Raw genomic sequence first — 12713 nt, forward strand, 5'->3', positions numbered from 1 at the left:
ATTTGGTCTGTTCATTATTTAAAGGAGCTCTCTGGCTGAATGACAGCTGTAGACCCTTAAATATCCTGACGAAATGGTATATCTTAGCCCAAGCCAAGGAGATTGGCCATTGTGACACTCAGTAGGAATGTGCGAGTGTGAACTGTGCCAGCTTTATGGTCTTCAAAAATGGCTGTGATCCAAAGGCAGCATTGCTTTTCTGATAAGCCAGTGTTTCCAAAACCTGTGTAGTACATACCTGGAATTTAAATGAACCAGCTGCTGAGCCAGCACAGCAGGGCTTATGGAAGTACATTTTGTAAAAGTCTCCCACAGATTTTTGCCTTTTATTTCTTTTTCAGTTAAAAAGAAGTCAATTTAAAAAAGCTTGAAATAAGTCTTTAAAGGGCATATTTAGGAGAGGACTGTTTGGGTGGGCTATTCCAAAAGCCTTACAACACAAAGAGGGTAGCAAATATGAATTGCAGAATGTATGCCTTTCTTTACACTGTAAATCAGAGCATATTTTAAACGAAACGAGGAAGTCTTGTGAGCGGGGACTCCTTTTGGCAGAAAATTACTCTGATCCTCCTTGTTCACAATGAAGGAAGCAGCTCCGTTTCTTCCCACGTGGTAAGGAAGAGACCTCTCACCAGAGAAGAAGCACAAAGAAGCAAGTGCTTCTTTGCACAGGGTCTTCCTTAGTGAAATGATCACAAGCAACAATGCTAGAAATGCTCACTTGCCTTCTTGGAAGAGAGAGGAGGAATCTGTTGAGGGCAGTTGTGATCTTATGCGTGAGCTTCCTTCCCAGTCTTTTCCTTACCCACAGTTTCAAGGTGTATAGAAGCTTACAAGGTTTTTCCTCTTCTTATTAAGAATCAGTCTCAGCCTATTGAGCTGTTTTATAGCTTCTGCAGCTCCAAATGCAGAAATTGGAAATGTGTAAATCCGGTTTAATGTCTAGGATATTTTTATTCTGACATTTCGATTGTTTACTGGTGGAGGGAGACAACTAAGCACGAGGAATTAGGAAAACTGAAATGACAGGTTCCCAGTTCTTTTGCTTCACCCCACTGTTGACGTGAAACAGCCTTCTCAAAGGAACCCTCATTTCATTTTTCAGCTAAAAGGTGTCTCCTTTCAGCATATACTATGGTTTTATATTAACTTGTAATTTGGATAAATTGTTACTGTTTTCAGTGGTTTGGGGGAATGCGCAGTCTCTGTCAGGAGTCTGCCTTTTTCCCCACTTTCCATTGCTAATCTCAGATCCTCTCTGCAATAGGGGCCTCTTTGTTTTCAAAATAAGTTTGTCAAATCTTTCTTTCGTAGTGTTTTTAGTATTCGTCTCAGGGACAGAACTGTTTTAGTAAGAATCACTAAATCATTAGAACTGTTTTCTCCCACCATGCCAACGTTTATGAAAGTTGTAAATTACTAAAATAGGGTGTTATGATCGCATATGCTGATTAGCTTTAGGCAGAGGATGCTGTAACCTGGTATGGCTTCTGTTTCACACCTGCTTTTCTCCCATTGTAAAGTGTGGAGGAAATGGCTCTGATTTTGATCTCTCTTCAATTTAGATTGGATTATGGATGGGATTCCTTTCTAAAAGGCATGACTGATAGAGCTGCTGCTGCGATTCAGAGTGAAGTATTTATTTAGTAGGACTTAACAGGTCCTTTCTGAAATAAATAGAACACTCACCTAATTGAGCGGATAGTGACAGGTCAAACCTTCCTAGTGTGTTTTATAAGACTGTGCATCTCTCTCAAACCTGTCGGGATAGTCTGTGAAGTGCTTGATCTGCTTTGATGTTTGCCCCGTTCCTGCTTCTCCTCCTCCTCCCTGGTGCCATACCCTGCTGTGCAGAGAATAGGTGCAGCCTGGCCTTGCAAAGGCAGGCAAGGCTGTTTATGAACTCTCCCATCCCCGTCCTCTTGGTTCTGTTGAGCGTGTTGCAGTGGTGTCTCTGGTAGTGGTCCCTCAGAAATTTAGTTTCAGTTACTTTGTGTATAAAGAGAATTATGATTTTGTTTAGTTATGCTGCAAACAGCATGGAAACAGTAAAAACAGAGTTGAGATAATCCTTAAATGTTCAGTGTGGGCAATTACTCAAATATGATTTATATGCACAATGTAAGGTAGGAAAAATCACATATTAGAAGGGCTCCCTGTCAAGACTTCTTTGTATTTTGCCTCTGTGGAAAAAAGGATGTTAACAGTTGGATCCTTTATATTTTGAATATCTGATTTTTGGTCCTTGCCAGAGCCAAAAAGCACAAACAGATTTGGTGTTCTTTTAATTAATGTGTTTTACTGAGATTTTGTGGGAACATTGATATTATTTTCTTTTAATGTGGGAACATTTATATTATTGAGGGTTTTGCTTCCCTCATTCATACTGGCACGTTACCTAAATCTTTCTGGAAACCCGCTTAATAATAAATCACTCCTTCTACTCAAAGAAAGTGGTTTCATTACCCACATGTAATGGAATGGCAATATACTGCTTAGTGCCTGGAAGAGTCAGCTGTTTAGCGTAGGTGAACACGGTTCTGTTGTTACTGGTTTTTTTTCCTACATTAGAGAATAAACTTCAGTAAGTTTCATTTTTCACAAAACAGGATCACTTGTTTGTATGGCAGAAACAGACTTACTATGTCGGTGAGGGTATTTTTCCTCCTGTTGCTCTTGTGTACTCGAGTCATTGTTTGGCAGGTGTTTCTTAGAGCTCTTGAAAGAATTTCGTACTTAGCTTTTTTTTTTTTTTTTTTTTTTCTTAAGACAGTGGTCATACCATTCACAAAATAATTTACAAAATATAGTCAGATCAGCTTGTTTCCTAACTACCTCTGTTTTCTTGTAAATCGTGAATCCTGATTTAATGCCCTGAATGGGTGCAGATCACATTAAACATATTCTGTTACACATTACTTTAGTGCATATGAAATGAGGGCTGTTGAATTTCTTTCTCCTTTTATCACATATCATCACTGTAAGTTTTTAATGACTTTTTGGTAGCAGTTGCAAGGACGTAAGGAAGCAACAAAGACAACCTGTTATATATATAAAATTAAAAATAAGAAATTGAAAGTCTGATTTTGTCTGTAAAAAATTGTGGGCTGTTGTCTTTTAGTGTTTTCATTCTCAAGAAGAATCGTACTAATTATCTTGGTTTTCTGCATACTTAATATGTTTAGCTGGTATTTTCTTCCTTACCTATACGAGAAGGAAGATGACATGTTTTGATGGCGGTTGACTAAAGGAAAAAATAAAAAAAAAAAAAGGGAGGGAAAAAATAAAACTACATAATAAAAATAATTTATATTAAAATATAGCTTTCACGCTTAGAACAGAGCAAGGGCTTGTAGTGTCCTTTCATATAGGAGGAGACGTTCCTGTCCCCAGAGAACTGCATCCTAAACAACAAGGTTAACAAATATTAGGAAAAAGAAAGCAGAACTGCTAAATTAGTACTTTATCTCCTTGTCTATAAAAAAGAACAAATGACCAGAGTGCTCTCAGCAGGGCACTGTCTTGCCACTTCCTCTTTTACGCCTTGATTGCATGATCTCACTTCAGTTGTTTTAACTTAGAATTAGCCTGGATTTCTGGTTAAGGGAATATATGTCATTTTTGCCAAGTATTTGATGGAATGAAGTTTTAAATCTCAAGGACGATGAATAGGAAGATGGTCGTTATTCTTCATCAATCCAGATAAATATGTTCTTGCCATCTTAACTGATAGACCTTTTTTCTAGAGAACAATGGGATGACTTTTTCACTCTACTTCCTGAATAGCTTCCTGATTAAAATTTGTGTCTAGTGAGTAAGTAGATGCATAACACAAGCTGATAGATTTGCTGCCCCTTAAGCTAACTGAGCTGCTAAGCTCCTGATATAAAGAAAATACTAGTATTGAGACAACTCCGTTTCTATCTCTATCTTTTGGAAATTAAACTTGACACTCAGCTGTCATCCGTCATGCCCAGCAGAGTAGAAGGAAGCATAGCCGCAGTTGTCAGTCAGCAGACTCTGAGTCAACGTGCATAATATACAGTCACTAAGTCTTTTTTAACCCATTATACTACAACCAAATGCTAAGCTGACTAAAGTGACTCCCTTCCGTTGCCACTACAACGTGTACTTTCTGCTCACTGGTGTTATTGGGTGGTAATACAACACTCTTACTGAGTGTGGAAGAACATGTGGTCAAGATCTACCTTAAAGGTGAATCCTCAAGAGGGGAGCATGGCAATAGTTGATCATCGGAAAGCTTTTTCCTGACTTATTTCTTTCTGCCTTTGTTTATGGCAGATTTTGAAAGCAGATAGAAGCAGGAAAGGTCTTGGCAAATGTCTTTTTACCATGAAAGACTACAAGAGAGAGATCACTTCTCTTCTCCAGACTGGATGCGAAATTCTGCTGTCAGAGGTAGCTGTATGAGTGAAGGAGTTGCTGTAGGGCAACCCTGGAATTTGTGCTGCTTCTCAAGAGCCAAGTCTAAACCAGTAACTTACCTTTCCTTTAACTAAAATGGAGAGGACTCCTAGGTTTTTGACTAAGTTGAAAGTTTAATGAGAAATGTATGTTTTCACAGAATATAGCAGATTTTTCTTGAAAAACAAAACAACTTCTGAATCTCACTCAAAAGTAACAGATTGCTAATGTGGAAATGTCCCTGCTATACTCATTCTCTTATTCTTTTGGTTAAGTTCTCTTCCTCAGACAGATACAGTCTCCCGTGGTGCATGACAGCCAAGGAGTCATTAAATGCAGTATGTTTCACCCAGCAAATAGGGACAGCAGAACTGAAATCGTGATAATTTTGGAAGGAAAAAAATAAAGTGAGTAGCATTTTAAAAATAAAATCCGAGGACCTTTTTCAATAAAAACATCTTTTTATTAAAGAAAAAAAGATACTCACTCTCCTGAGATATTTTTGACTAAACTTTGTTTATTCATCAAGTTGACCTAACATGAAGAAACTTGAAAAGTCAGCATATTGTCTAGCCTGGTTTCCATAAATTTTGTCTGAGGAGAGGCAGCTCATTTGCATGCTCGTCTTGTTATTTCTTCTGCTTTGTTGTTACAAAACCCTGAATAATACCACTGGATGCATGTTCTTTGTTTGTTGAGCTCCAGACCATTCTCTCTCTTGAGGATCAGCATATCCAACCAAGGTTAGACCATAATTTCAAAAATATACAGCTCTGTATATTCAAGAGCTGCAGTGCAAATGGAAACGCTTGCTCTTTACTAAGTGTGCCAGCACTTCAGAAAGAGCTGATAGGAAAGGTTTGCACTGCTGCTCATCTCACAAGAGATGCAGATGACTTCTCTGGACAAATTGTTACCCAGAATGACCTTATTATGTGGTAGTAATAGGGAGAGTTTTTGCATTCTGAACAGAATACAGGACAACATGACTACTTGTGTTGATAGACTGGCATAATGCTGACAATAAATTAATAATTTCCTTGGACATCAGGGAGCCTGTTAAGTAGGTGAATGATGAATCTTTATAAAAACAGATGTAAACAGCAAAGCAACATTTTTTTCTTAAAAAATTAAGGCACTGCAATAGTGCTTAACATTGCCTTTTTTTGTGCAAGCTTTCTTGCTTATATATGGAGATTTGAGCAGCAGATTCCACTTTCAGAACTTTCTGTGGATTGTTGTTGCCAAACTGTAACAGGGTCAACCGGTAGTAGGGGTATTTGGCCCTCAGTACCCTGATGTATTGTGAATCTGTTATTTTCAAATAAGTAGGTTCTCAGCATGCAATTCCGATTAGAATCGGGTCCTGATTTTGAACAGCAGTTTTCAAATGAGAAGTTAAGGTGACTTTATCTCGTTTGTTAGTGAATGAATGGGCCCAGAGTGTTTCATGTTTTAACTGTATGTAGTGTGGAACAGCAAAACCCCAGTAGGCTTTGAGGTTTTCATACAGAAACCATAAGCAGCTTGGCCCGTGAAACTGAATTCCTTTCAAGTTTGAAAATTGTGGATTACATTTATGTTAGTAATTCAATTAAACAGAATATCAAAACATGCAAGTTGAATGTTCACCTTACTGACAAGCAAATTTAATCTCTTCTAGAAAAGTATCAGTCTTATTCTTTCAAACAGCCCTCACGGTAAGTAAAATATTTCCATTGTTGAACTGAGACTTGATTGCTGCGACCGTGCTGTTTATTTTCATGTTTTTGAATAGGCACAGAACAGAAGTAAAAAAGAAACAGAACTCTTGGTGGCATACTTGGGGGTTGAAGTAGGTGGTGGAGCATGAGAGGACAGTTGAGGCTCGGAGGTCAGCCATAGGTGGTTGTCCCAGGCAGGTGCGTCTCTTGTGTCTCCCTTTTCTCCTGGCAGTGGTGAGGTTAGGCTTGCTCTCCAACACTGGCTAGAGAACCTGGGGGTTGCTAGAGTGAGATCACCCATACAATGGGTTAGGTGCCTTTCTGTGATGCCAAGGTGTTGCCAGTGTTTTGATCTGGGTTACCACTTGAACTGCTAAGGAGTAATGTTTGGGAGTAAAAGCAGAAGCCTGTTGGACTCTCCCTTCCTCCCCTGGCTTCATCTTCCATTTTGGTCCCTTCATTCTCTTTTCTAAGCCCCCAAAACAGGGCAGATTCCCCTATACTATGGTGTCATAAGAATTTCACATTTTGCTTTGTTTCTAGCAGGTATCAAAACTGAGTACTCACTTTATGTTGACTAATCCCACTTCATCAAAATGGGATTGATCACTACTTGAAAGCATTACTTATAAGGTGATGCTTAAAAATCACTTGATGTTGACATACCTGTGTATCATCTTACTAAAAAAAAGTTATTTCACTGTTACCTTCTCCTCCTTGTTTATTGATTGATAGTTACATATTGCATATTTCTGAATTGTTTATGTTATAAATTGTACAGTAGAAGGATGATCTTTGTACTGTTTGTACAATGCATTACAAAATAGTATCTGGATTCTTGCCTGTGTTACTATGTGTCCCTACCTTAAGAATGGTAGGCATGTGGATGGTAGAAAAGCCTGGTTGTTTTTAGCCTGACAGCTATTCTTGCCAGAAGGTACAAGTGTTGTAGATAGTTTAAGCACTCCATTGCAAAAAACTTGTTTGTAGCTGGCTCTTAAATGCTGTAACAGGAGATTTACTGTGATGTTAAAGAAAAAGATTGTGAAAGTCATGAAACAAAAAAACTGTCATGCAAGATTCATTACGAAAGCAAGCTCCCATCAAGCCTCCCATTATGGCCCTGTTTTGGGTCTAATGTTACTTTGTAAACCAGAATAAGCCATGTCTCAGTTCCTAGTTGTACATTACATTGGTTTGATAAATGTTCTGCTTTTCACTGGAAGTTTCAGATTTTGTTGGCTGGCTTTAATATTCATCGGTAGAGTGTTGTAGCTGTCTGTGTCTGATCTAAAATAACAGAAAATTAAGAACATAAAGTTAGAAGAATGTCCTAATTTTCTTTTATTTATGCTATTTCATAAGAGAATTTTTCCTTTGATTCTTTTAAGATATGCTACAAAGTTGACAAGCGTATTTTCTAATTTAAATTGAGAGCACGCGAGTAAGAATCTCTGTTTTTGATCCACGGGCTCCCTCTCCTGGACTGGGAGGTGTATGGCGCCAGGCTGGCAGGAGTTCGGTTTATACCAAAGCCGGGAAGAAGTCACTTGCCAGAGCAGGTTGCCTTGATCATGACGCAGCGGTGTCTCCTAACTTCTCATTCTTTGTTTAGTTGTTCTCCCGAATGATAGTAATGAAACAAAGACTGGTATTGTGAAGAATCAGGGTTGCAGGGCCAAGCTCTTCTTACTCAAATACTGAGTAACTCATACTTCATAATATGGAAAGCAACATCCTGCAAATAAAATCTATGAATAAAATCAGTGAACTTGCATGTTGAAATAGCCATGTGAAATTATACTGTCTAATTGAATTAATACTATCATCTTTGTTTCTCTGATGCCTTGGATCTCTGCTTTCAACTCCTACTGGTCATGCAATATCTAAAGTGGACAATATTTGCAGTGTTAGGCATATAGTAGAAGGTGATCTTTAAATTGATATTCTCAGGTTAGAAATAGCATCTACATTAGTGTTGTAAGTTACTTAATAAACTTCAGGCTATAGAGTCATAAACTTACAAAATACCTGTAGGTACAACCTGTATTTATTTAACAGATCACCTGTTTCTGCCTCAGATTTTTAAGTCGATTTCTAAATGTTTTGAAATAAATGTGTGGCAGACTCAAAGCAAAAGTTTTGATGTTGTGGCTTCCCAATCTTGATTCTTAAAAAAAATTTTTAAGCTTTAATTTATAGACAAGAGCAGAACTTTACATTACTTAACAAGTGCAACAAATATTTTAGAGTGGGCCTTCCTTTAATATATATTGCAGCAGACACAATAAAAAGCTCAATGCCACATGACTCTGAGCACAGATCTTGCAGCCTGCCCTGAAGTTTCACAAGTGTCTGCGTACTTAGACGAAAGAATTGCTGACTAACTTGATGCCTGTCTTGTGCCTGGTGCAAATGACTGCACAATATCACAGTGACCCGAGCTGTGCAGGTCAAAAGACTTGCTCAGGAAATTTGCTGTGCAGGTTGGGGCAGGGCTGGCAGCGAACTTTTATATATTGATGGCGATGCAAAACCAGCACCACGCTGGTGTGAAATGCTTTCACTTTAAAGTATCAGCTTTTTATTCTAGGGCCTGGAATTTTCATTCATATTAGAAATTGCATGAAAATTTGTACCAAGGAAGATCCCAGTGTTTAGATATCAAGTTTCACAAGTCATTCAGAAATCTATTTCTAGGGCTGCTGTCTTAAGTGCTCCTCTCAGCTCCACTTAAAGCAAGTGTTGACAGTTGTGTCTCATGAAACAAAAACAGTTTGGGGAGAATTAATTATAGCAGCTCTCTCAATATATTTATTATGCATGCCAAAGGCACAGAGGGGTGATCTTTCTGTGTGAGCAGAGGATATAAGATGCACATGAGACATGTTAAACCCTTTGCTGCTGAAAGTCTGACTGAAACTACAAGAAGGAGGATAGCTGAAGTGCATAGAAACAAAGCATAATGCATAATTATGTCAATAAAGTCAGTATTTTCTAAAGATTTGCTGTTTTTATGCATACTACCTGCATTTAAAATAAAACTATTTATTTGTTGCATGTTCTTGTTCATGGTCTGCTCTTGGTCATCTACTTCGCTGCCTCTGTAAATCATTTGTCCTAACATCTCTTAGCTGTCTGTTCAGCTCATTTAAGCTTGCAAGGATCTAAATGATCCCTGAGTTCAAAAATCCAGCCTTTGTTAACATCAGCATTCTGTGATGTGTGGGTAGGTTGATACTTGTCAGTGGAAAGTAGCTTTAACATGTATCAGTTAAATTGGCAATCTGATTTCCTGAGAGGAACAGAGCCTTGTTATGTGCATTACTGGCTCCGCTAACATCTTGCTTTGTGACCATGTAATCCTTTGACCTTTTAACACTTTCACTCCTTCCCCTTCCCTCCCCCTCTCCCCCTCCGCAAATTATTAAGCATATTTAAGGCATAGATCATAAGGTACAATGAGCTCTTTGGAGGAATGGCTTTATGCATATGCTATCAATTGTCAAGTATTTTCTATTAAAGCAGTATTGATTTTTCCTTTTTTTTCCCTTGTTGTGCGTAGGTACTTGGAACACCAAATGAAGATACCTGGCCCGGCGTCCATTCTTTACCCCACTTCAAACCAGGTAAGTCTAAGTACCAAGTTCATCCAAATTCTCCTTGCCCTGGAAACACAGGACCTGGGTGTAATTGCCTTGGCCGCAGGCTGGGAACTGGGTTGTGAAGACAACCTATGTTATTTTTGGCAGCTCCTAATTTATTAATGAACCTCTACAGCGCTGCTTCGAAATGATCTTACAAGCACTGCATAAACCATAATGCGTTTACTCTAGCTGCTCACTTTTTATTGCACTCAGTGTGTGCTCTTCCTTTGAATTTCTTTTGCTTGCTTTTGCTTTTTTCCCCTCATTTATTACAGTATGAGCCCTGACCTGCTTGCATTCTCTTGCCATATTTTGCTACTAAGTATCTTACCTTTCATATTGCTGGTAGACTGATTTTCAGTCAGTTTTTTTGTGCACAGACACATACGTACCTATGTATGTGTGTGTATACTTATATATACGCGCATGGACACACACACACACACACACACGCGCGCGCGCACGCTTGCCTGTGAGACAGGTGAATGAGTAGGAGACATGTTGGCTGGTGAGCGTGGTCAAACACTGGAACAGGGTGTCCAGAGAGCTGTGGTGTCTCCGTCCTATTGAAAACTTGACTGGACATGGCCCGAAGAACCGGAACTAGCTGGACCTGCTTTGAGTGGGTGATTGGATTACATGATCTCCAGAGGCTCCTTTCAGTACAGACTATTTCATGATTCTGCAGTTAAAGCATCAGGCTAAAAAGTGTTAATTAATGCAAATGGTAGAAAGGGGTACTAGATGCTTTCATGTGAAGCTCTTAATTGATTTCCAGTATATTTTAGATGAGTCTTCAACATATAAGCATATAGCTTATTTGTGACCTGTCCTCCCTTTGTCTAAATGAAGTGGGTAACAGAATTAACTCAGGAGTCACATTTCAGATGTCCTCCTCCTTGCAGGCCTAAGTAAACTCTCAGTAAACTCCTGGGTCTCCTTTACTGCAGACAATAGTGCTTTTACCTTTTCTCACAAACCGTGACAGCCTGGCATTCTGTGTCATTTAAAACTAATTTCCAGTTCCTCAAGGTCTGACCTAATGAAGATGATTCCTTTTTTATTCCAGCCTGTCTCATTGGTCACATCTGTAGTATCAAGGTGGCTTTTTTAGGGTAGCAAAGAGGAGGGAGGTGGAGCAGAGAAGTTGAAAGGGACAGAGATCTAGGCACCTCTGAAAATGGGAGAGAGAGAAATGAATGCGTTGTTGGGCTTATTCTTGATAACAACGCATAACTTTGAGAAAAGGGAAGGCAGACCACTTCCCTGAACATTGTTTTTCAGTCTCTGTCCTAGTGCTGTCATATTTAATGCTTTATATGTAAAATCCCTCTCTAGTGCTCTCTAGTGAATTACTAGAGAGAACTTGCAATCAACTACAGCTTTTTCGCTGTCATTAAATTTACAAGCTTTTGCATTTCTAGTTCTTGGTACTGATTACAAGGTGAGTGTGAGTAGCCTTTCAAGCTGTATTATGACAAAAAGAACCATTTTCCTAAGTGATTTCTTCTAAAGAACATTACTAAGTTTTAGTTCTGCAGGAGGTACTGGGCTCTGTTATTGCTGTTTGAGCAAGCTCATAATTAAATGAGCATTGACTTGGCTGAAATATTTGTCTGCAAAAATGTAGGTAAGTTGTTAAAGGACTCGAACCTAACGTCCGCAAAAGATCTGAAAAAGGCAAGGTGAGACACAGCTACTTACCATAAAATGCGTCAACTTTTTGGTGAGAACACGTCAGGATAATAAATCTAAAGAGTTTTTAACCTGACTCCAACAAAAATGAATCCTGAAATGTAAAACCAAATGCATGTACATGGACTCCTTACACAAAACAGTCTTTTTTAACAACATGCCAAAGACGTTATTCTTATTCAAGAACTATAAAGGAGAGGAGAAAACCTAGAGTTGTTGGTGTGCATTTCTTAGGTTTGCTCTTCTTTTTATTTTTCTGTTTGTTACAGAAAAGTTTTGAACAGTAGATGGCAGCCAAGAAACTTCCCAGTTTAATTCTACTGTTTGACTTCTACCAGTGTTAAGGGATGTGGGTTTATTACCACAGAACATCAGGAAATAAATCCACAGTAGGCACTTAATTAAATCTAATTTTTAGACAGGCGTTGTGTTAGATTTGCTTTTATTTTCTCTGTTCCAGAGTATAGATTTTGTCAGCTATGAACACATGCTAGTTATACAAATGCAGTAGGGTGAGAGGAGGAAAGATAGCTGCAAGACGGAGAGTGGTGGTCACTTGGCACTTTCACCAGTTCTGCATGATGTACTCTTTGTTCTCTCGAATCATTTCCACCTCTGTGAAGTTTGCAGATTTGCAAGTCAAAGTAATTATTATCCTGGCTGGAAATTATTTAATCTTTCTAAGGCCTGTTAATGCAGAGTGCTGAGCTCCTTAATTCCCATACACTGTGGAGGTCTGGGAGCACCCCAGCGGCAAAAGCTCTCTTCTGTCGTTGTTTGAAACACATGCGTGTTATATTCTGTACTCCCTTCCCCTCCATCTCCTTCATGGCCTTGGTAAAAGTGTAGGTTTTTCTTATGCTTCCTGTGTACTGATTTTTTTCTGCTACAGTAGAAAGCATAATCTGACTGGGCAAGCAAAATTTGCCCCCAAAATCGAGTAACTGGACTTTTCGCTGATAAAATGTGGAATGGTTAGAGCAGCAAAACACATCACCTTTGGGATCATGCTGGGATACCAGCATCTAAAGCGCAGGCTCTGCACGAAGTACTCTAACCTATGGATTGGGCTGGAATCACACTATTTGCTCATGCTGTTAGGGTCATTGGAGCTGTTTAGTCATGGATACCAGGTTTTCTGTTGCTTCTTAAAAAAAAATGCTTTCCTTCATAGCCTTCTGTGCAAAGCTGCATTGTGTCCTTCTGCAGATGCTCAGCCAGCCGTGCTCCCCTTCCTGTGGGT

The 12713-nt window shown here is 39.0% G+C and overlaps 1 protein-coding gene across 8 annotated transcripts in view; it reads left to right on the forward strand.

Moving 5' to 3' along the window:
• CDK14 (cyclin dependent kinase 14) overlaps window positions 1-12713 on the forward strand; it is a 325653-nt gene that overhangs the window by 206966 nt on the left and 105974 nt on the right. For all 8 annotated transcript variants that reach the window (XM_068934789.1, XM_068934788.1, XM_068934786.1 and 5 more), the window contains one exon: window positions 9694-9757. In XM_068934789.1, coding sequence (XP_068790890.1) covers window positions 9694-9757 — 64 coding nt within the window. The remainder of the gene's footprint in view (window positions 1-9693; window positions 9758-12713) is intronic.

This window comes from Struthio camelus, chromosome 2 (genome assembly GCF_040807025.1).
Source record: "Struthio camelus isolate bStrCam1 chromosome 2, bStrCam1.hap1, whole genome shotgun sequence".
Taxonomy (NCBI): Eukaryota; Metazoa; Chordata; class Aves; order Struthioniformes; family Struthionidae; genus Struthio; species Struthio camelus.